At 40.8% G+C, this 24,301-nt stretch overlaps 1 protein-coding gene across 1 annotated transcript; it reads left to right on the top strand.

Moving 5' to 3' along the window:
* Positions 1 to 455: 455 nt before the first annotated feature.
* Positions 456 to 21,906, top strand: LOC102779536 (TGF-beta receptor type-2-like). Its single transcript, XM_006788039.3, has 7 exons — positions 456 to 718; positions 2,959 to 3,100; positions 5,693 to 5,883; positions 9,872 to 10,635; positions 11,499 to 11,640; positions 19,276 to 19,400; positions 20,848 to 21,906. The coding sequence occupies exons 1-7, from the start codon at positions 646 to 648 to the stop codon at positions 21,025 to 21,027; spliced, it is 1,617 nt and encodes a 538-aa protein (XP_006788102.1). The 5' UTR covers positions 456 to 645; the 3' UTR covers positions 21,028 to 21,906.
* Positions 21,907 to 24,301: the final 2,395 nt, after the last annotated feature.

The following is a 24,301-nucleotide window of genomic DNA, read 5'->3' as shown; positions in this document are numbered from 1 at the left end:
CTTCTCATGTCATCCTTGACAAACCGTGGGCCTGGAACCTCTCCAGCAAAATCATGCAGCAGCAGAGGAACGCAATTTAAACTTTAAACTTGGATGGGGACATTTAAGTGAATTTAATGTGCTGAGTTTTGTGTAAAACGCAGTAACACTCTAATAAATCCAAAAAACAGAACTCAGCAGCTACCTTTCAAAGCTGACACCTCTAAATAAGATCTGCAACGAGTGACTGTTTTGAAGTAAAAGGGTGTTTGCATTGACTTAAAAGCCTATAGGCGGTTAAGCTATTTTTTGAGCGTGTCATTTCTAGTCTTGCACTGCTGGTTTTCAGCTTCTTAATGACATGCTTCAGAGTCGCATGAGCCTGACCAAGAAGAAAAAAAAAAGAATACGAGACGAAGAGAAAAAAACTGTCCAACCCCTTCTGAAGATTTCCTGTTTCATGAAATGCGCACATACTGTGAGTCATATAGGGTCAGTCCTGGCTTGTGTTTACCCAATCTGCTTCTTCTCCTTCGTCTTCCCGGAGCCGTGAAGGCGTTTAAAAGGGAGCAACAGGCGGGCCGAAGAAAGTCCGCGGAGACTGGATATTAACCCGCTGTCAAGGCTTCGGCAAATTAATGAGAAAGAGGGCAGCGCACAGTCTAAATGGAGCTACTTCGGTTTTCCGCTTTTTGGTGTGGAATGATACTCTTTGGTAGTAGTCTGCTCGAGGAGGCGGGTGAGTTGAACTTTAAACTCTCAGAAAAGTAGTCAAAGCTTCGGAACTTATTTCAGCGGACTCTGTGAAGAAGCGGAGTGATACAAAGTGAAAATGTATTTATTGGGCAAAAATATGACACTGTAATTGCTTTTTTTCCTTAACAGGTGTTTCTTTAGCTTTTAGCTAAAATTACGGAAAAAGAAAATACCCAGGTGCGAAGCCTTGTTTATTCAGGACACTTTACTTGCTAATGTGGTGTCAAATGTAAATTAGCTTCACTTGACTCCGCGAGTCTCTCTGTCGCAACTTTCATCAGTGCGAATGCGATAGCTTTGGGAAGACATCACCTGCTGTAAGTCACCAGCCTCCTTTGGTTATCTGCATCTTTGATGTGTAGCCACAGTGCTAACAGGTCTAACGGCCCCCCTTAAGGAAGACAGTGTTTTACCTTCATCTGTCTCAGACTCAGTCCCAGCGGCACCAAGTGGCTTTGGCTGCTCCTAATCCTTCCCCCCACCTCTCTGCAATTATATGTAGCCCTGGGTGACAATTACTACCATTCATCCCTTCCTTTGCCCGCCTCCTCCTGGGTTAAAATGACATGCTCTTTCAGAGGAGTTGCTCTAATGATATAATTACTCAGGCTCAGCCACCTTCCTACAGCACTCAGGCATGGACTATCCCTTCAGTGCTGATTCACTTCAAAACACCTCACCAGCCCGCTGGGCAGACTTTTAAAATTGCTCTGTGGCGTAGTTTAGTCTGGAGTTCAGGTGTGATATTTTCATGTTTGTTTTGTTTTTGTATTTGTGAAGGCGTCTCTCAGTGCAGACAAGCCCTGAAAGCAAAAACAAAACAAAAAAAGCCAACGATTTCCTGATAAGGTCTTGTGAAAGTGCCTCATCTGCTGCTGATTGTCAGGCGCAGCCATCCGGTGGTAGTGATCTAATTTTGCTGCACTTCCAGGGTGCATGTTGTACAGCGTGTCTGTTGCTGACCCCACCCTGCAGCCTGGGTGTTGGGGGAACAGACATAGTAGGATCCTTGTGCCAGGTTAAGAGCACACACACACTCACAGAGAGCACCTTTCTCGTAAGCTTGTGTGAAGCCCAAAGCATACTTTTTCTTTTTTTTGCTGACCATGTCAAGAAGCACGCTTTCACTTACACTTCCCCTTCTAAAACTTATTTACTATTTGGTCATGTGATAAACCCTCAGCTGTGCCATTTTTGAGACATCGACCAACTTCAGGTACATCAGTGTACCAGAAGCGGTGTTTTCCCTCTTGGTTTGTTTGTGAGTTGAATTCTCTGATGAAAACAGCAGGTTCAACTTCCTGTACACTTGAAGTCAGCATACAGATGAACTGTGGTTAGGTGGTTTCACTGAACCAGCAAAGTCACGTGTTTCCAGTCTGCGTAACACATGCAATGCATGCATCTCAATCCTGCCAGACATCGTGATTGTTTCCTCTTTTTAATCATTCTCCTTATTGATCCTAGTAAATCTGAAATGTCCCCTTTCCAAAGTGTTCCACATCTTAAAGCCACAACGTCCTCTTTTCGCTCATAATTTTGTGTAGTAGCCAGAACTCCCTTTAAAACTAGAGAAGAGAGATCTGATTTTTTTTTTTTTTTTTGGTGCGGTTTTTGTCATCACGTCCCTCAATGCAAGGATAAATTACAGAACTGCATCCTAGGAATGTTTGTGGAAATAAAATTCTTTCTCGCTCCTGTTCTTCACAGACTGATGCATAACCTCGTTTTTTTTCCCTTTCTTTTTCCATCAACAAATCATCAGCGGTGTTGGCACAACACCTTACTTGATGGGGAGCCGACTCATCGGGCTGACAAATTAGAGACCCCTCAGCAAGAAAATTCATCCGTGTTTCCTCTGTTTGTTGTTCTTGCCTGTCTGGCAGTTGTCTCCTTAGATGATTATCAAACCCACAGGCACTCCTCACACAATCCTGTGTGTCTCACTGATACGGGTCTGAACAAGTCTAAAGGAGGTGAATGCCACTGCTCTGCTTTGTTAAGCTCTGCTTTGTTAAGCTCTCACAGGGGGAGGAAAACGTGTCCACCCCTGTAGTATAAAATTGTTTGGATATTTCTGTGGTTATGTGGAATATCAGCTTCTGCACACTGACAAATTCCAAAATACCTCCGTCCTTTGATTAAATTTCAGGTTTTTAAGGCTGTTGAAATGAAATTCACAAGTTAGTCTTACCTCTTTCACTTCCTCTTTTTTTTTTCCAGAGGCCTCTATAATGAAGATGCCATTGCTGTGCAAGTTTTGTGATATACAGCCAACTAACTGCTCGGGTAAAGGGAACTGTAAGGTGGAGTGTGATATTACAGCTATTTGCCCCCAAATAGAAGACGTGTGTGTCAGTATTTGGTAAGTGTCCACTGAACTTCCTGCCTTGTGATTCTAATGCAATGATTCAGGATGTAAATGAACAATTAAACTATAGCAAAGAGACTCGAGAGCTTTTCTTTGTTTCGTTCTTTACTCTCTGACATTTATTATGCCTTTTATATTTATACGCCTCTTCATGCAAACACAAAGCGAAGTTAGGAAATAAGGGGAACAATGGCTACTTATTTATTCATCAAATCAGTCGTCGTTTCCTTCCCGAAGCTCTAAAATTTCCTTCATTGTGTGACCTTTTGCTTTTTTCACTTTCTCCGTCAGCATTTTGCCCAAAAAGCCGGCCCGATTATGACAGGTCGTGATCGCCTAACCACCCGTCAGCATCAAATCTGACTCTGATTGTGAGAAGCAGTAGGAAGCAGATTTGTATTGGTGTTAAAAGCTTAAAGCAGTGCTGCTGTTTCTCATTATACTCGCAGTGTAGTGGGCTTGTTATGAGCTGAGGTTAGCAGAAAGCTAATGGCACGTGGACAGCAGCACCTCTTTAAACTGTCTCTCATAACCGCCCAGGCAGCACTGCTCAGCAGGAATTCCAAATGTAAATATGCTGATTTGTACAGAGCCAAGTTTTAATTTTTTTCTTCTGTTGTTTGTATGTAAGTCTCCATCCTTAGAACTTTGAATTCAATGTTTTAGTCATTTGTGTGTGTATATTGTATATTACATAAAAATATTGCCATTTACAGCTACAAGTTTATCATTGCATTTTGTACCTAATTATTAAGGCTGTGCAAAAGTCTTGACCCACCTCTCATTTCTGTATATGTTGCTTCCAAGGAGCCAAACTTTGTTATACTCAAGTGTTTCTCAGTAGATCTCCAGGCTTACAGAGCTTTTCTTTGGACATAAGCTGCTTTTCATTGATCTTCAGTTCAGCCCTTGTCCCTGAACATTTTCAGAGGATTTTATTTTGTGCTTGGGTTTTTGTTTAAGTCATTTAACACTTATCTATAAATCAATCAAGCACAAAAAAGGCGCCTAAAAGAAAGGGATGAACCGGTGTTGTGTCTATACATAAGAACTTTTAATTTTACATGAGTGCAAGGTTAAAAATGCAAGGAAATATGAGTTTAAATAATAAAGCAATAGACAGTGCACAAGATGGGTGAAGAAGAGAGTGCAGGTTGGATAGAGTAGGTGGAGACATGTATTAGGGATGATTTGTGACACAAGGGTAGCAGCAAGAGTGAAAAGAATGGTTTATATATGAGACCTGGCATATGTATGGTTTATAGATGGTGGCACTGACTAAAAGACAGGAGGCCAAGCTGATGATGTTAAGACTTTCCATGGGTGTGACCACGACGGATAAAATTAGAATTGAGTACATTAGAGGACAGCTCGGGTCAAATGGTTTCAAGGTTTAGATGGTTTGGACGTGTGCAGAGAGCGGGTATATTGGAAAAAAGGTCTTCAATGTGGACCTGCCAGGCAGGAGGAAAACAGGAAGACTGTAGATAAGATTTATGTAGTAAAGGAGGACATGCAGAGGGTTGGTTAGCAGAAGAAGATAGGTTGAGATGGAGGCCGATGATCCACTGTGGCAACCCCGAAAGGGAGCAGAGAGCAAGAAGAAAGTATTTTGTAGTACTAGCAGTCGACAAACATACAATTTGTTTTCTTTCCTTTAACCAAATGTATGAAAAACACCAAATATAACACAGTTTGACAGGAATAAAAGAATATTTTTGCATCAACAAGTGATTTCTAAAAAGAGATGTCAGCTGAAAGCTTGACCAATCGCAGCATGTTGACCAGTGTGTCTGTAAAAATAAAAAAATTGAGGAAACTGAGCACATGGTGGACAAAATTAGAAGTGACAGGCCAAAAGCTAGATTTAGATGAACAGTATCTGAACAGTATCTGTCACGTTCTTAAGAGATAGGAAAAGATCCTGTAATGAGCTGCTGTGCAACTGGAAAGATGTGGCCATCATCAGAGGCAAAGAAATGGTCTCAGTGGAAGGACCGCTGCAAAGAAGCCTTTCATGTCTTCTGGAGAGATAAATCCAAATTTGACATTTTTGTTTGAAATTGTTGTCTATATGTAAAGAGAAGGTCAGGAGAGGGGTACAACAGTGAGTGTCTACAGCCATCTGTAAAACACAGTCGAGGTGCCGTCCTGGTATGGGGCTGTGTTTCAGCTAGTGAGTAGAAGATCTTGTCTAATTTGATGCAGTAAAAACATACCGACAGAAAAACGCACAATGGTACACTATCAGTCATGGACAGAACAAGAAGCTGCCTAAGAGTGTTCAGGCTGTGTCATTGGGGTCATACAAAATAATTTTAAGTGTGTTAGACTTGTAAAATCCCTGTTTTTGCTTTATATATATTTGGATATTTCCATGCATGTTAGCACACATTTCAATGAATCGCTGAAGCTGTTTACCATTTTCCTAGCAAAATACGAAGAAATCAGGGGTGACTTGAGACTTTTGCACAATAGTGTAGGCCTGCCATCATCTCTTTGTTACAAATCTTTGAAAAGCAGGTAGTGAATACCCAAACTCAAACTTGACTAGTAAAAAGTGTTTATCCGTCTTCTCTTTCTCAGGAGGAAGAAAGATGGCAACGTCACCTTTGATACAGTGTGCCACAACCCAGCTGAAAAACTGTACGGCTTAGTCTTAAAGGACTACAACAACAGCGAGTGTGAAATGAAAGAGCTGAGTGGCATGGGCTCGAAGTTCTTCATCTGTTCATGCTCTGAGGTGGAATGCAATGAGCACGTCTTTTTTGACCCAAGTAAGTTAAATTGGCAATTTTTCAAAATGTACGAAATAAATGTGGTAGAAGACAGTTCACTATTAATATTTAACTTGTTTTTGCTATATTTGAATCTTTTATTGTTAAATGCTAAACTATGCGCAACAAATAGCTGCAAATTTGTCAGTCTAGCAACACTGGTACATGCGGTAGATTTTTAGAGCCTTTTGAGCTGAGTGCTCTGAATGGAAATTGGTTTGATAAGAGTGAAATTAAGCCAAACTGGTCAAATTGCAAGCTGTAAAACCCAAACAATTAACTAAAGCAGGCTAAACCCTCTTCAGGGCTGGAGCTGGAAACTGGGACATTATATGTCTAAGTAATTGGTGTCATAACTACATTTCGGTGGGTGTCTGAACTTTGACTCCAAATAAACACGGAGGCTCTCTGATGCCCCTTTTATTCGTTAAAAGTGAGCAAAAATGCTCTGGACTTAATTCTGCACCACAGTTAATTTACTCCAACTAGGTGATAATGTGCACTGAGTCATGTTTTTCACCAAGAAAGCAAAAATCAAAGGATCGATGGCAAGAAAGGTGAGGGTCAAATAAGCAAACCAAGGGAAGACAGCTGTTTAAAAAAAAAAAAAAAACATTTTAAAAAGAAAGGAGAGTAGAGCACAACTAACCAGTTGAGAAAAGTTTAGCTCTCAGCAGCTGTTAAGTGACAATATAGCTACCAAAAAGACCTAGCACAGCTTAACACCATGAAACCCACGGCCTTGAATTACAGAAAGAGCTAGAGCGATTGAGCAGCAGCAGGTTCATTTCCAAATGATGTGACACAAGGAAAAAAAAAAAACAACTTATTTTGCTAGTTATAATGAAACCGTGTCAGGCAGCACATCAACAAACAGTGTAAACATTATTATGTCATGCATGGTGTTTGCTCCTTAGAGTAGTGGTTTACACATTAGTTTTGCAAGCCAAATGTCTCTGTTTAAATTCCAGCCAATAAAACATCCCTTGTGGGATTGCATTAGGAATCCACTGCAAACACTCTGCCAAATTAAACAGCAACCCACTGTGACAAGGGAGCAGCCGAGAGTAACCATATGACATCTCTGTTTGTTTGATAACATCAAAGGAACAAGACAAGAAAATCACTATGTCTCATATTATTGTAATATAGTGTTATTATAGTGTAATTATAGTGTTGGTTTTGTAAACACAAATAAGCTTCCAGTTATTTTGGTGTGCCCTGATGACCTGGTTTGACGCCTGATGTGCCTTTAGCACCACACAGGCTGAAAACGGTGTTAGGCTGTGAGCAGGTTTAGAGGCTCATATCAGTCCTGCACGCATCATTCTTCTAGAGGTCTGTGTGGCAGATAGTGAGGAAGAAGATGTGATAGAGGAAGTGAAGAGAGCAGAGGGGGAGGATGAAGAGAGATTTCTTATAATTACACAGGATGTTAAGAAAACTTTTTTTTTTGGGGGGGGTGGAAAAACATGTTCGTAGTGAAGTCTTGTTCACTAAATACAACGGTCTTTATTATGCAGCATAGTAGTCTCAGCATTTTCTTAATGTAAGTGTTAGAAGACTCGTCTACACTAACTTGAACAATTAGAATTAAGTGTTCAAGCACAGCACGTTAAGAAGTGTGTGTCCATTTTAACATGTGCAGCGTTATGGACGTCAGTGGTACTCTAAGGACCCCTACAGGTTCTTGTAAAGCTGTTGGCTCAATTATCTATTTAAAAAAAAAAAACACACACACAATCAAAAGATGGATGAGAGCTATGAGAAAGGAAGGGTTCCCGCAGAGAGTGCTTTTGAGTGGGGCTCAGAGTTCTGTGTTACACCCCTGCCTGGAAATAGTTTTCAGAGTTCATCACTGGGAGAGTCATACCTTACATATTGCACACCGGTTATTTGATCTGATTTTTAAGTTTTACTCCCTCTATTTTTCATTTCTTTTTAAAGTGGAGGAAGATTCATTTAAAATCTTAGAAGTGGAAGTATTTATTCTTTCATTTGTGAGGATAACATGATAACGTCAGAATTTTTTTATCAGTTTGTCGTGCACGAGTGCCAACATGTGTGCACTGGGATGCTCTCCAGATGCATAATTGCAAACAGCTTTAGGAGATCATGTAGACACTGGCTTCTAGACTCCAGTTACAACATTGGCCCTGGAATAAGATGTATTTTGACTACGGTGTCCCGGCAGTAATAACACCAAGGTACATTTCCGAGACCTGGCTCTGCACCGAGAGCCAAATTGAAAGCATCTGCGCAGAGCAAAGCACGTCATGGAAACATATTTTCTCACTGTTGGGAATGTCTGTGCGCTCTCTGGAAGTTCTCAGTGACTAAAGTGGGTAAGTTCTGTAGTAAAGGCACTGCAGATGAGCTTGAACAACAGGGCAATAATGCCAATTTGAACCAGTTAAACCTGTTGAACAAAGCACGATTTAACGATTCAGCTTTTGCTTGCAGTTTTCCCTCTCTTCATACTGTTATACAGCTGCCTTGAGAAGCAAGCTAATTGTATTTCCCACCCTATTATCAGAAACACATTAACAAAACCTACTGGGAGCGGCAATGTTACAAAATGAGACCTAGCTTGAGTGAAAACAAGGTACGTCAGTTGTTATATTGAATGTGAGCGGGTGGTTTGTCAGAGTAACACCCATGTGAATGCCAGAATCGAACAAGACGTAATAAGATGATCAATGTTATTCACTTCACCTGTCAGTGGGTTTAATGCTGTGACTGAATGGTGTGTAAACAAATATACAAGTACAACTTAAAAGCTTTATTTAAGATGGTAGGTACCACTGTTTTCAATGGTTTCCAGTCATTATGTTATGCTAAGCTAAGCATATCTGAAGCATCATATTTAACAGGCAGGTAGGTGAGTAGTATGGATCTACTTCCCACCAGCAAGAGTATTTCTTAAAGCCTTTTCCCTCTAAAGATTCTACCCTTGTGTATGCAGTATTTCACACTTTGAACTTAAAGATAATTCTCAATTACACGGTTTTTCACGGCATCTCCAGACATTAAATGTAGCATTACTTCTGCACTTTCAATAATTCACACAACAAGTAAGGATTTTGTCTAAAGCCCGGAGGAGTTTGGAGGCACAGTGACAGGTTTGTTGTGAGAAATAGCTTCTTACTCCACAAAACTCAAAACAAACAGTCTGTCTGAAGCCCTGTAGAGGATTTCAGACATGTGGTTTCCTGTTCAGAAAAAAAAAAAATTAGAGAGAAGTCGAGGGCTCAACTCGGCTGTCGGTTAGATGCCTGACTGTGCTCCGCGCATTTACACTTGCTCCTAAAATTGTTTGCCATGTATTTCTTGAAAAATAATGCACACGTGATACTCTTGCCTACACATGTTATGCAACTCAAATGTAAGCTAGACAGCTAAATAAAGTGTGGCATTTGCTTTGGCAACACAACTTATAAATGACTAAATTTAGAGCGCTTCATACTGGGGACCATTTGAGGTTTTCTTGTTTAGCGTTTTATGTCTGGTGATCTACTTTTTAGATTTTCTTCTATTGCTGCAGCTTTAAAAACGGGACTATAAACACAGCACAAGCATAAACTCTCACTGTTTGCCAAAACCAAAGCAGCTACCAGACACACCACCTCCCAAATTATAAGAATCAGACATGAGATCGTGCTTGACTGGGTCAGGGTTTGGAGCAGTTTACATTTGTGGCTGAGAATCTAACTTAGGCTCTGATCCTGATAAACATTCCTCAAAGAAGCGTCAGATTTCTCTTGTCTTCTGAGCATTACTTTACTTGTAGCTAAGTGCTGATACAATCTGCCACAAAGTAATTTAGTGTTTTATGTCTTCATATTGTGGGTGTTGTAGTTTAAAAAAAAAAAAAAAGAAACACAGTTACTACTCTCACAGATTTAAAGTGACTTTTAGACTGGTTGTATGTTCTGCATCTTAACCTCACACTATCTTCTTTAACACGTGCTGATTCTTTGACCTTTAGGGCCCACGGAACCACAGGTGATGGCTGTTATCTTAGTAAGCCTGGTGCCTCTCCTGGTTATGGCTACCGTGGTCATCACTTTCTTCTACTTTTACCGTGTGTGCCGCCAGCGCAATGGCCACTGCAGGCACAAGAAAGATTCTCTGCTGGAAATCGACCCACTCGTCATTATAGAAGAAGACAGCAGCTCCACGCACGCCAACAGCCTCAATCACAACACTGAGCTGCTGCCCATCGAGCTGGACGTGCAGGTTGGAAAAGGGCGCTTTGCAGAAGTTTACAAAGCCAAGCTGAAGCAGGGCTCCTCTGTTAGCGTGGAGCAGGGCTTTGAGACTGTAGCAATTAAAATTTTCTCACACGAGGAGTATCTATCCTGGAAGAACGAGAAGGACATTTTCTCAGATGCGGATTTGAGGCATGAGAATGTGCTTCACTTCCTGACAGCAGAGGACAGGAAGGAGCCGAGACAGTACTGGCTGATCACAGCTTATCATCCACGAGGGAATCTCCAGGAGTACCTGACTCATAATATTATCAGCTTGCATGACCTGTGGCTGCTCGGAGGTTCGCTAGCCCGCGGAGTGGCACACCTTCACAGCGACCGCACCCCCTGCGGTCGCTCCAAGGTGCCTATCGCGCACAGGGACATTAAGAGCTCCAACATACTGGTGAAAAATGACTTGACCTGCTGCCTGTGTGATTTTGGCCTTGCGCTTCGGCTGGACAACTCTCTGTCTGTGGATGAGCTGGCCAACAGTGGGCAGGTAAGGCTTACCTAAGACTAAATTTTGGGCGATCGATTGTTTTCACTTGGCTGTCAATCACTTCAGACATCATCAACTTTGCCAGTGCCCCAAACACAAACCACTCTAAGCCCTGTCGTATAATTCTTCTGGGATATTTGTCAGACTTTGAAAAGAGCCAAGCTATATATCAAACCTTTCATTTTCTTACCCTCACAACTTCAGGACATTGTGTGTATATATGGCACTCACTCCATCTTGTCCCCAGAAGGATAATACTGATAGAAATACTGCTGTAAGTGCTCTTGGGTTGTTGTTGTTTTATCATAGTCACAAGACAAACAGGCTTGATTGATTCTTAATGGACTCATTACAAAGACGTAATAGGCCAGAGACAATTTACACTCTGTTATGAAAATGGCTTGTTATGAAAAGGACTCACCCTTTGCCACACAGCACACCTAATGCATTGTGATGCCCCTAATGCATTAGGAGGAAGCTCCAGTGGACACATTTTCAAGGATGGTAATTATGTGAAGACAAGCAAGGTTTTGATGAGCTCAGTGGTGCCCTTTTTTTTTCTAATTATTTTCTACATCAACTTTTTTTCTCATGTAGATAAATGTGATTTAATCTCTTAGAGCACACAGGACAAAATCACTACCTGTCGCTCGATTAATGCAGCTACTGTTTAACGAGCCGTTTTCAACAAAACGATTGCTGTTTTAGCCGATAAGAAAAGTGGTTCGCCACCTTCCCTTAGATGTACCTCTATATTTAAATCGTGCATAACAATATTGTGCATTCCCCTCCCATTTGCAACTATGGTCAAAGACTCAAAGACAATAATTAATCTGTGTCGCTCTCTATTTGTGTTTCCACAGGTGGGCACTGCCAGGTACATGGCCCCCGAGGTGTTGGAGTCCAGAATCAACCTAGAAAACATTGAGTCTTTCAAACAAGCCGATGTTTATTCCATGGCTCTCGTACTGTGGGAGATCATCTCAAGGTGTAGTGCAGTCGGAGGTAAGATCATGAAGTCCTTCTATGCTCTATGTTAATCAGTTAACACGCTGTGCTGTAGAACGATCGCTTCAGTTAAAATTCCCCCAAAAAATGCCAATGTTGTTTATTGTTTGTTGCTGAGGGGAGGGGAGGGGGGGGGACGAAAAGAAAAAATGAGTGTGCAGGGAGACAGAACACAGCACAAAAGAAGCGATAGCAACATGCCACAATGATCCATAAACACGTGGGGAGTGGAGAGGACGTGCAGTGTGCATAATGTGAAGCCCCCCCCAGCAGCCTGAGCCTATGGCACCTTAACTAAGGGACGGTTCAAGGTCATTTGATATAGCTCCAACTAGAAGCTGGCTCCACAGGAAAGGGGCCTGAAAGCTGAAGGCTCTCCCTCCCGTTCTACTTTTAAACTTCCTAGGAACCCATGTAGGCCGACAGTCTGAGAGTAAAGTCCTCCATTAGGATAATATGATGGTATGAGATCTTTAAGATGTAACAGGGACTGATTATTGAAGACCTTGTTGTGAGGAGGAGGATTTTAAATTGGATTGGATTAAACAGAGAGCCAATGAAGACAAGCTAATATGAAAGAAATATGGCCTACTCTCACTGCATCCATCTGGATCAACTGAAGGCTTTTCAGGGAGCTTTTAGATCAGCCTGATAATGATGAATTACCATAGTCCAGCCTAGAAGTTAAAAATGCATGAACTGTTTTGGGGTTTTTTCACCATCACTCTGAGACAGGATGTTTGTAGTTTTAGTAATATTGCACAGATGAAAGAAAGCAACAGTACATATTTGTTTAATGTGCACGCTGAAGGACATATCCTGGTCAAAAAGGACTCTTCCAGTAATCCAGTAGCACATGATGGCTCCTAGTCCTGCTTTTTTTGAAAGGAGAGATGACTTTTTCCTCACCGTCAATAAAATGAAGTCTGAACACGAGTTATGAAAAGCCTCCACTGGCTTTATCCAAATATTTTGAATAGATTAAACAACCTTACATAAACTGATAATTTAGGCGTAAAATTAATTATTGATGATATAGAACATCAGTGAATGATTATGTAAATAGAGTTTAGCTTTAATGTGTGTTTGGGGAGGAATACTTAAGATGTCGGTGAGAAAAAAGCCTTGGTTTCTTGCCAGAGTCGGTTTAACCTTATCACACAGGAAATGCAGAAGAAAGGCTCTATGCTATGCATCTAGTTCCTGAAACACAGGCTACTTAAGAATAGTTCAACATTTAGAGAAAAAAATAACTTTTTGACTCTTGTTCATGTACTAAATGCGAGCATACTATTTGACACTACATCTCACTTGTTATTTTCTGTCATGTTTTCTCAGTATTTGTTTTAAACTCAATATTCTGTCTTCCTGACTATCAACGTAGTGTACTGTACATTTAACACTCCCTCTAACCTTTGCGGAGATAACCATCAATTTCCTTGGTAAATTAGCTCAGGTCACTGCAAGTATAGGAAACCAATAGAAGCACTGATTGATGAAATTCCCTTTAGAGGCTGTGTAAATATCCTCAGAAATACTGTAAAAGCTTGTTTGACCTCTGAGCAATACAAGCACCAAGTGACCAACTCCACTGTGAGTTCACTTATTAGCTGTGTGACAGGACTTATGTGTGAGCATTCGTTGACCCATTAGTCATGGTGGGAAGAAAATCTAAAAGTGTCAAAGCCACAATCCATCTTGTAGAAGCCTCAAGGATCAGCCTTCACTTTGCTAATGTACCGTTACTCGTGTTTGTCACTCTGCAGCAAAACAAGGTCGAGGTATGTGCAAATAATAGAAGTGGTTGATTATCTGAAGCCAGTACAGTGCAGTATTTCATGTCGACAGAAGGTTATTTGTTTTTGCTTCCTTTTGTGTCTCTGTGGTCCCGTTTGTTTCTGAGACTGCTCCTGTCTCCATTGTGTCACAGCAGTGATTGAATGCCGGGTTTGGGCATGAACACTTCTGCTTCTGAGTTTTCCTGTTTTGCCCCCACTAACCTCCCTCCCCTCCCTCCCCAGGGGGCTTCCTTGAAGTGTATCGCGCAGTTATTCTGCCCATGAGTCCTCTGAAGCAAAAACATGAGCAAGTGACCCACAATTCCTCTTGCTTTTCCTTCCAAACTGCAACAACATGGGTGCCCTGTGGGTACACATTTGAAAAGAAAACAGAGTATTTCCTGCTTTGCAAAGAGCATAGTCCCAAGATGCAGTTTTTTTTTGTTGTTGTTGTTTTTTTGAGAGATTTTAACTTTGTAAGTGTGGTTTATATTAGGACATTTAGTGGTTAATGTCTCTTGAGATCAGGACAGGCAGCATATAGAGATGAGTAAAGATGCACTAAACAGATCCAGGTTCACTCTGGCTTCATTTGGTTTCCTCTTGAGGGATTTCAGGAAATCTGCTCGAACAACATCTTCATTTGTTTATCCTGCGTTTCCCTCTATCCGTTACATGCATGTCAGATTAAGTCCTTCATTCCCTTACTTTGCATTAGTTTAGGTTTAGCTAACCTAAAGACTGTATACAGAATTAAACGTTATGCCAAAACACATTTTTGTCCTGCCCAGATACACTCGACCATTCTCTGTTTCTAAATCTGGCACTTTCAACTCAGTTACGCTACATTTTTCCTCCTGTCTCTCTCAGTCTCTTTCTTCTGAGACACAGGTAGGTGAGGCAGCAGTTAATTAGTCTCCCACTGCAGTGCAACACACCATAGGCAGCCGTGAAGCTTTACTCATGCAGGCACAGACAAGACAGGACAGGCCAGTGTAAATTTACTAGGGAAAGGAAGCGCAAGGTTCCCGTCCCACCTAGACTAAAGATAGAAGCCACTGGGTTAGTTCACATTTTCCTGTGTTTCACATATCTCTGTCCTCATTTTTCAGACTTGGCATTTCTTGGAGAAGTGTAAAAGGGTGAAGTCTGTAGTTCATCGGGGCTGAAACTAAAGGAGACGTTTTCCTGTTCAGAGAATAAATAACTGTACAAACAAAGCTAAGCTCTCACCTTGATAGACTATGCGAAAGATGGAAAAAATAAGCTGCACAAATGAGATGGTGTAATTTGGTTTTCCCTTAGTGGCAGCTAAAAATCTCCTTGCAGATAGTGTGCTGGCTGAGATCTGGTATTGATTCTGGAGCAGAGCAGCATGAGAGCAAAGCTGATGTGTTTACAAAGTACACTTAAGAGTTGCTTGCTTTCCTGCTGCTGTTTTTTTACTATGAAGTTGCCACGTTTTCCCTGGAGGTCGGTGAGTCACTTATGACTCCCTGAGATCTTACCTTCCTGAGACAAAATATGAGCAGATGTGAACCCACACTCATAAATTCAGAGTGACACATCCCAGGGCATCAGTATAATGACTAGGGTGATGCCCTGCTTTTTTTCTCTTGTCTCTGATGCCACCTGCCTGTGTGAATGTAAGGAAGATGTCTGATCACTGCAGGCAGGCACAGGGCTGCTCTGTCACGGCTCCTGAGGCCGTGGTCTGATCTGAGATCTGCCAGACGAGAGGAAAAAACCTGTCTGTCGACAGCCAGCCAGTCAGGCACAAACCATCCCTTTACCCTCTTTATCTTCCAAGACTGAGGGAAGGGTTAGAGCAAGGGGGGAAACGGAGAGATCAGCACACCTCCAAGAGAAGGAAAAGTCAGATTCCAGGCTCAGATCTTTTTATCTGAGTGTCTGTTCCTTAAAATCCCTCTGCTGTATAATTTAGCTGGTCCAGATTTAGGTCTTGGAAAGATTGTGAGGGCGTTCCTCGAGCGGGTGGGGCAAAGTAGGAGGATAATAGCGGAGTGGTGTCGAATGTGGAGCTGCAGACGAAAAAAAATGCCTCCATTCCCTGAGGGGAGAGGTTGAGCTTGACTGGAGAGGAGGAAAGGTTAGGGCAGCTGCTCTCCAGATGTCAGACCATCAAACCCTTCAGAACTGGAGGGCCTAATGCATGTGGTGGGGGGGCTGCCACAACGCACATTTAGGAACAAATTTTAGACTTGATTGAGGATGAAATAGGGTCAAAATACGTGCAGCCAATTTACGTTCCCTGAAGCTGCATTCAAAGTGGGCAAAAATATTTTTTTGGTTTTACTTAATGGGGTTAGTCGATGGTTAGGGAATGTATCAGCTGCAGTTAATGGTAGGGTAAGCTTCCAGGGCAAGTTGATGCCATATGCCCTAAAATTAAGCTCTGCTAATGAGTAATGTTCATGCATACATCTGTAATGCTTGAGTTTAACAACAGAAAACAAGTGTTGGAGCCACCGCAAACTAATGAAAACCAGCAGCGGCTGGGAGTAGATTAGTCAAGCTGTTGTTCCAGACTCAGACAGACTTGGGGAAGCTGACACAGTTGTTGCGATCACATTACTAATTTATTTCCAAATACATGGTGAAACTGTTTGGATCGCTTTTGCTGTATTATTTATGTGTTTAGGTGACAGGATTTCTCTTCTTATTTTCAGTGTTTATATTTTATTTAAGCTATAATTAGACACAATTGTTCACTTAGAAGGGCAGCAGAGAAAGACTATCGAACAAAATGTGAAATGCTTGTGCTGACTGATTTCTAAGCAGACCTGTGTGAGGTTAGTATTTCAGTATGCCAACTAAGACTGGTGAGTTTGGGATGTGCGTAGGGGAGCAGGTGGTCAATCTACGAGAACAAAAGTGCAGTGTGACGGATGTAAATTACAAAGCTTCAAAACGATACCATTCATCAAGAGTTTTTCCTTGTTTGCAGTGGGAAAGAAAAATGACTACATTTTTCTTGGCTGCATATGCACAGACACTTTCTGCTGCCATGGCGGACAAGTAGGCTGGAAAATAGACATTAAGGAGGAAATATGTGCTAGCATTGCAAAATCCACATCACTACATGTCAGCTGTCGGACATATAGTGTAAGTTCCTCATTGTTACTGTGCTGAAGTTGTTAAATGGCTTTGGAGGAAATCTTGTCAGTGTGCAATGTGTGACTTTTGCAAACCCCAGCAGTCCTCACTCGCACTGTATTGTGCTTTCAGAAGCCTCTTCTGCCACTGCAGTTTAATTTAAAGTTTACCTTTAATAAACATCTTTGCCTTTAGAGCCAGATTGGGCAAATCTGTTTGTCCTGGAATACACACTTTGTTTATGAAGTAGTACAAGTCCTATACTTGAGAAGCATTGTTTGGAGATGAGCACACCAGCATGTTTGCTGACACTTTCCAAAGTGGGTTTGCTGTCTAGAACACAGTTATACACTCCCTGGACCTGTCACAACAAAACAAACAACATCTGTCTCCTTTTCTCTTAAAAATGGTTGACTGGGTTTGTGTTTAAGCTTGAATAACAAACCAGAAGTACTTTGCTTGCAGTAATGTTGAGTTCCAGACTGTAAAGAACTTTTTTTTTTTGCAGTAGTCTGTGTCCCAGAATCCTCCAATTCCTGTCTGTAGGTTGCATAACTCCCTGCGATCTTTTCTTTTTAACGTGTTTAAAAAGAAATAAAACGTCATCACGATCATCAAACGATACAAACAACATGCTTATGTGAGGATTATGTGTTCCAGTAGTTTATTTTAAAAAGCTACAAACGGTTTTTATATGTTTCTTACCTTTTTTTCATAATAATTCACATACAAAATATTGTTTTACTCTCAGCAACAACATGTTGGCCTTATGACTGAAGAGGCAACCTCAGAACCCGCCGACAGCTGACGCAGCTTTGTTCTGCACTGTTACGTAAACTCTGAGATTTACATGAGAAGATGCAGGACAAATCTGCATTGTGGTTTTTGTTTTTTTTTTTGTTTTTTTTTTATTCAGTACATTTGAAATCTGTGTGTTTCCAGTGACAGATTTAATAGCCAGCAGTTAATTACAGGGATTGTATTCTATTTTATTGTTAGAAAATATGTATGTGTGTATAAATATCTATATTTTTATACCACAAAATGCCTCTGCTACAATGAAGTATGAATTAAAGTGGTTCTGCTAGATTCTTACTGGCCTGTAAAAGCCATTGTTCTGTATTTCAGCTGCATGACATTAAACAGCAGCTGCAGTATCACTGACAGAAATATAGCCACAGTATATTTGGGTCCATAAGGAAACCATGACGCGCATTTGTCATTTTGCCTCTGCATGCCACCCCCACAGTGATTTTTACATTAAACTGTGCAGACCTTTAGCTTTAATGCAAGGGGTCTAACAAAAATATTGCATTGACTGGAGCCGTTGTAGTCAATGACTGACTGACGTCTAGAGAACACGGATATCACCAAATGCTCCGTTTCCTCCCTTGAGATGCTCTGCTACATCTTTACTGCAGCCGCTTCCAGTTACTGCTTGTTTGTGGGTCTTTCTGCATTAGGTCTGGTCTTCAGTAACTGAAAAGCATGCTCCATTGGGTTGAGATCAGGTGACTGACTTGACCCTTGAGGAATATCCTGTTTCTTTCCTTGAGAAATTCTTGGGTTACTGTTGCAGTGTGCTTTGGATCATTATCCATCTAAACTCAAATTGCTCTCTGCTTAGTTTTGCAACATTTTTCTGAGTCTGAGCAGAGAGTGCAGCCCTATACACTTCATTCTGCTGCTTCTATCAGCAGTCACATCATGAATAAACACTCGTCAGACAGTTTCACGGGCAGCCATACGTGCCCATGCTATCGTTGCTGGTCATCAGTTTTTTGTTCCTGTTCAAAATTACTCATTTGAAACTTCCTGAGTATTTACAAGAATTTACCACTGTTGTTTAATAGTACATTGTAACTTTCACACAGCCAGGATGCAGTGTAAAATGTGTTCGTTGTTTTAAACGACGACTCTGTCTTTGTAGGTGAGAAAAGTAGAAACTGTTTTAATTCTGACAACTATTTGCCAGTATGCCAGGGATCACAGTCAGAGACTCCACAGTGACTTTGTTATATAGTTTATTAATATGCATCTCCTTTTCACTTTATTCTCTCAGTCTGATTTTGTATCCATTATAAAATCTGTTAATTTTGTTAGTCCATCTTTTAATGACTGATAAGAGCTAGGTTTTAACTTCAGTGTAATTCAGTGTTGCGGCTGAGGAATCCAAACTTCAAACAAAGAGGAATTGGAATTTATACAATATTTTTTTGGAAACTGTTGACTCACAGCTCTCAGGCTTTTTCCTGTAGACCTGCTTTGAAATTTTGCCCTGAGTAAACACAACTGGTAAGTGGCCTTTGACAAGCACTCTGGAATTGTTGTGTAAGAGAGCTGCACAAAGCCAGAGCAGTGTTGGTGAGGTTTCTTTAAACTCATCGACAGCAAGGTTAAAAATGTGACGATAGTGTTTCTCTTCAGAAAATCTCGCCCGTGGCCCCTCTATCAACAGCTTAGGGTTCTTCAGTTGTTTGTGCCGCTTCAGTGCTATTTAAAGTTTGCATCCTGCAGTTTCAATTTAGAGCGCACAGTGAATCCTTTGAGAGGTGTCATTGATGTGTGTGCTGTGGGGCACCTCCATCTGATCTTTCTCTCTATTCCACAGAACTTCATCTGTCAGATGTGATCTGTTTCAAAGTTGTTTTGCCCGTGTAAAAGCCTAAACCTACCAGCTTGAGCTGTGCACAGGCTAATTCTCTGAACCCACCTGTTTCTGTGTGTTCACATGCAGACGTGAAAGCATACGAGCCACCGTTTGGAAACCTGAGAGAACACCCGTGTGTAGAGAGCATGAAGGACAGCGTCCTCAGGGACAGAGGAAGACCTGAGATCCCCAACAGCTGGACCAACCACTCAGTAAGAAATGAAATTTATAAATGCCTCGTTTGTAACCACAAAATCTGTGTTTTAACATCATAATCTTTTGCCAGCTGATATTAAAAATGTGTTCATTTTTATTATCAGGTATACTGTCATGGATGCACCTTTTGTTATAGTGGAGGATGCTCATATTAAGCAAAGCAAACAAAAAAAATAAGAAAATAACATTGATTATTTGGGATTAATCACTACGGGCCAAACACAGACTTTAAATACTTTCGGTGGGGGGGGGGGGTTCTATAAATAACATTGAGTCATACATTCGGTGGGGGGGGATATAAATAACATTGAGTCATGCAAGGCTACTTTATAGAAATGAGAATGGAACACCTACTTTAAACAGTCTTCAGTATTCCAGATCCTTCACACTGCTGTGAGAACAGTGCAGGTAATGGTGTGATGTATTCACTGTGTCCATTCTCTGCTCACCCTCACCTAATTCCAATAGTGAGACCATGACTGACGCAGGCTGTCCCTTGCAATATCCACACTGTGTTTAAACTAGGGTTTGCAAAGTTTACATGGTTAAAAGTCTGTATATGCAAACTATGGCCTACTCATGAATGTGGCCCCTTTCACATTTTATATTTTTAATATTTTAAAATGTTAATATAGTGTCTTTTCCTACAAAGAAAAATTAAAGCGGCCATGTTAATGAATAAATCATAGTAGGGGACCAATAAATTCTCTAAGATATATAAAAAAAACATAAATAAACTTTATTTTCCACATTGGCAGCCAAGTTTTAAATCAGAAGTGTTTATAGTTGTTCCAAACAAAGGGAAACTGTCATAAAGAACGAGACAGTGCTGTTTAGATTCGGAGATAACTGCACACATTTTCAGTGTGTCTCCTGGAGGATATTCATGCTGCTGTACTCAGCAGTTCGCTATGTAGAAAACAAAAGTAGAATGCAAGAGGATTTAAAACCGTCTCCCTTCTGCACAGCTTATTTATTTATGCTTTACTATGTATGTCACAATGAAAAGATTCATCCATTCAAGCTGCCACAGCGCATTGTCACACACTGTCTCTCGCTTTGTTTTGCTCTTCTTTAAATAGGATTGTTGTGATACCTACAACATTAAAATGAGCTCTGTGTCTAGCTACTGGTGGCACCTAGTGTTTCCATATTTTAAAGTGAAGCTGTACACAAGATGAACCAGCTGCAGCATTTATGTTCAAAGAATTCCATATTATTCTCCTCGCAAAATCGTCCTTCAGAAAGAATAACTCTCAATGCTAGTTTCTCCAATAGAAATGCATCAAAGGTCCTATATAAAAGTACTGATACAGAGGTGCATATGGATAAACACACAGTTGAAAATGCATAAATGCACATTCATAGCTTCTGTTTGAGTTAAGTTGCATCGCCCCAAAGTCTATTATATTGACTAACTGTGAGCCTGTTCTCCTCATGCAGGGCATCCAGATGTTGTGTGCCTCCATTGAGGACTGCTGGGACCACGACCCGGAGGCCCGTCTCACCGCCCATTGTGTTGCTGAGCGCTTCAATGGCATGGAGTACCTGGACAAGCTGTCAGATTGCTCTGACTCAGAGGAGAAAATCCCTGAAGAAATCTTTGTAGTGGATGAAAAGTAAACGCTTAACAGAAACACTGCCCCCTGCAGGGTGACTGAGACATTTTATCGAGCTGCTGAGGGGAAAAGGAATATGAGTGGAGGCATTTGAAATGTAGATGAAAGTGAACTGTTTCCAGAGGTGGGCTTACATATTCTGGATTAAGTCATAAACAAAAAGGGCGCTCACATTATAAAGCTTCTTTTTTCTACCAAATACTATTTGCACTTTATAAACATCTATGCACACCAAACTATATATATGTTGTGTCTTATTTGTTTTTAAAATTTCAGGTATAGGAAATAAACAGACTGCAAATGTATTAAAAATGGGGCAAGACTGACCAAATATTAAGACACTAAGATCTCCTGCAGCTGCCTTGTTTTTCGAAATGGCCAGGTGGTCTTGGATCAAAGTCCAATGAGCTGAATGAAGCAACATTCAGGGTGCTAATAGAACCTCTGGCAAGAAGTGGAAATTATTCACTGCAAAGAAGTAGAGGGAAAAAACATCCAAAGAACTAATCTGCAGGGATAGCTGATTTCATATCTCAAGGACTATGAAATGTAAAATAAAGACAGCAAAATCATTCTGATAGGAGAAAGGAAACTGAGATATATAGAGGTAGGTGTGTGTTTGAGAGAGAGAGGGAGGGCATTTTACTCAGAGGACTCTAAACTGAAAAAGGAAGTCTGTTTAATAAGACAAAGAGAATAAAAGGAATGCAGAGATGTATTAAGGACTCCAAACTGGAACATCCAGTCACTGTCTATATGTTATAAAAGCTGAATTTTTTTTTTTGTTTTGTTTTTTATACTGAGAAGGGAATTCTGATCTGCTCAGAAATTATCTGTATCAAAGGAATTTTTGTATAGAAATCATTATTAAAAACATTACTATGCTCTCTGTTTGAATTTGCTGTGCTTTTTAATGCTTTCAGCTGCTGTCATACTTTGTTTAACTTTGTAAAATGAGGTATCTCACATAAAAACCCAATCAAAAACTATTAATGCTACTTTTCTAGCCTTAAATGAAGGAAGCCCAAATACACACTGGAAAATATGCTAGGTACACGTGTTTGACTGTACAACTGTATATAAACACAAATATCTTATCACACAAACACAAATGGCACCAAATGAATGCATTTAGGCATGTAGAGATGATCAAGATGACCTGCTGAAGTTTAAACGAAGCATCAGAAAGAGGAAGAAAGAGCATTAAAGTGACTCTAAATGTGGCGTGGTTGTTGGTTTTAGAGGGGCTGATCTGAGTATTTTAGAAACTGCTGATCTGCTGGGATTTTCTCACACAACCATCTCTGGGGTTTACAGGAAAAAGTCTGAAAAACAAAATATCTAGTGAGCAGCAGTTTTCTGAGTGAAAATGCCTTGTTTATGCCACAGGTCAGAGGAGAATGGACACACTGATTTGAGCTGATAGAAAGGCATGTTGTGGATGTTATTTTACTTTGGCCCCATTATACTGTTAGGTAGACAGCTGCATTTAGTGGTGTAGGTTACCCTTTATAACCACAGTGTACCCATGTTCTCATGGCTGCTTCCAGCACGATAATGCTCCATGTCACAAAGTTCAAATCATCTCAAACTGATTTCTTAAACATCAGTTCAGCGACTTCACTGTCATGTTTGGGCTCCAATATCACTAGATCTCAATCCAACTGAGCAACTTTGGGATGTGGTGGAACAAGAGATTCTCATCATGAATGTGCAGATAAATAGATACAGGTAACTGTGTGATGCTATCACACAGATATAGACCAAAATCTCTGTCATGTTTCCAGCAGCTTGTTGGATGTGTGGAACAGAGAATTAAGAGAGTTCTGAAGACAAAAAGAGGATCTATCCTGTATAATATGCCTAATAAAGTAGCCAGTGAATAAGTACTGCTAATCTTGATCCTACTAAAACTGATGTCCATCACCCAGCATGCTCAGTTGAAATAAAAAAAGAAGTATTCATATGTTGGATTGTTAACATCGAGACATGTTTAGCATTTGCAGTTATTTCAGGATAGTTATATAACTTTATTGTTACAATTAGGTCCTGTGTTTGTCAGCTTCTCCTCTTTTTTTCATCTTTTCCCCTCTAAGAAATGAGAGAAATGGTTCTCAGTGCCATACATTAGAAGTACTTTTTTTTACTGTGGAGCGATATAATCTAATTTATTGCCGGAGCACTTCGCTTCTGAAGGATGACAAGCTCTCAAAAACCATGATCCCTTTTGCCCATCAAGTAATCTCAGGCTTTAAACAGTTTATGTCCTGATGATATCAGATCCAGCAGTAGACAGGATCCACAGCTTGCTGGTGTTGACAAGCGCTCATTCATTTAAGCCCAGAAAATGTTTCATCTTAAATTCATGATTACACTGAGTGGCAGTTCTCTGCTGACTGACAGATAATGCTTGATACTTTTACACTGGTGGTGTCTGCACTGGTTAAGGCAAAAGATAAGGGAATCAGGAGGCCCGCACTGTGTTTGGCATGGCGTGTCTGCAGTGTTTGACGAGCCTTTTATCCTCAGCTCGAAGCTGACTCAGACTGGAACACGTGTCTGTCTGTGGATCTCTGCCTACCTGCCTCTGCCACTATTTGCCTGTTTCTCTGTCCAGCTGTCTGCAGGTGGCTGCTTTTAATTCTTCAGATGAATCCCAGAATGCATTTTGGAAAAACTGATTAATTAAACTAAACTATAAATTAGTGTCACACTGAGATAATAATCTACTGAAGGGGGGAATCAAGTGGTATGCGTGTGTATGTTATTTAGCTCTCTTCTAACAAGCCGCGTAAGAGCTGGTGATTCTTATATGTATTATGTCAAAGTTGGCTTCACTGAAAACACATTAATCAACACTGAAGCACTGTTACTGAAAGAGCATGAACTTAAACAAATGCACAGGGGAACAGTAAGTGATTTTTCTGCTATGCTAGGCTAGTTTTTATCTCACAGGGAGGTTTCCAGCACCCTTGCGACAGTTTACATGCTCTATTTACATAAACTATGCCACAGGCACTCTGGGTGTGGGCTGGCATACAGACATATTGGACACTGCCGAAGAGGGGGGTGATGATAAATGATTTATAATTCTGCATTATAAATGGATTACCACAGGGGTGTCAAAACTAACCTTTCTCTTCATTTTTCACAATCAAATCATGTGACGCCAATTTTCCTGCAGCAGTGAAGCCCAGTTCTCAAGAGGGAGATACATATTTAAAGAAAGTGAAAGCTTCTAAATGTCTTCCTCTTTTTTTAAACTGTGACTGAAAGAA

Source organism: Neolamprologus brichardi, chromosome 22, assembly GCF_056152115.1.
Source record: "Neolamprologus brichardi isolate AB-2024 chromosome 22, ASM5615211v1, whole genome shotgun sequence".
Taxonomy (NCBI): Eukaryota; Metazoa; Chordata; class Actinopteri; order Cichliformes; family Cichlidae; genus Neolamprologus; species Neolamprologus brichardi.
Note: the sequence above shows the minus strand (reverse complement) of the source record. Positions and strands in the feature narration are given on the sequence as shown.

What these genes read in the sequence shown, in the direction of transcription:
- LOC102779536 (XM_006788039.3), top strand. Translation starts at nt 646, where the DNA reads ATGGAGCTACTTCGGTTTTCCGCTTTTTGGTGTGGAATGATACTCTTT. An exon ending in GCACGTCTTTTTTGACCCAA is followed by an intron (nt 5,884 to 9,871) that starts GTAAGTTAAATT and finishes TTTGACCTTTAG; the next exon opens with GGCCCACGGAACCACAGGTG. An exon ending in ACAGCTGGACCAACCACTCA is followed by an intron (nt 19,401 to 20,847) that starts GTAAGAAATGAA and finishes CTCCTCATGCAG; the next exon opens with GGCATCCAGATGTTGTGTGC.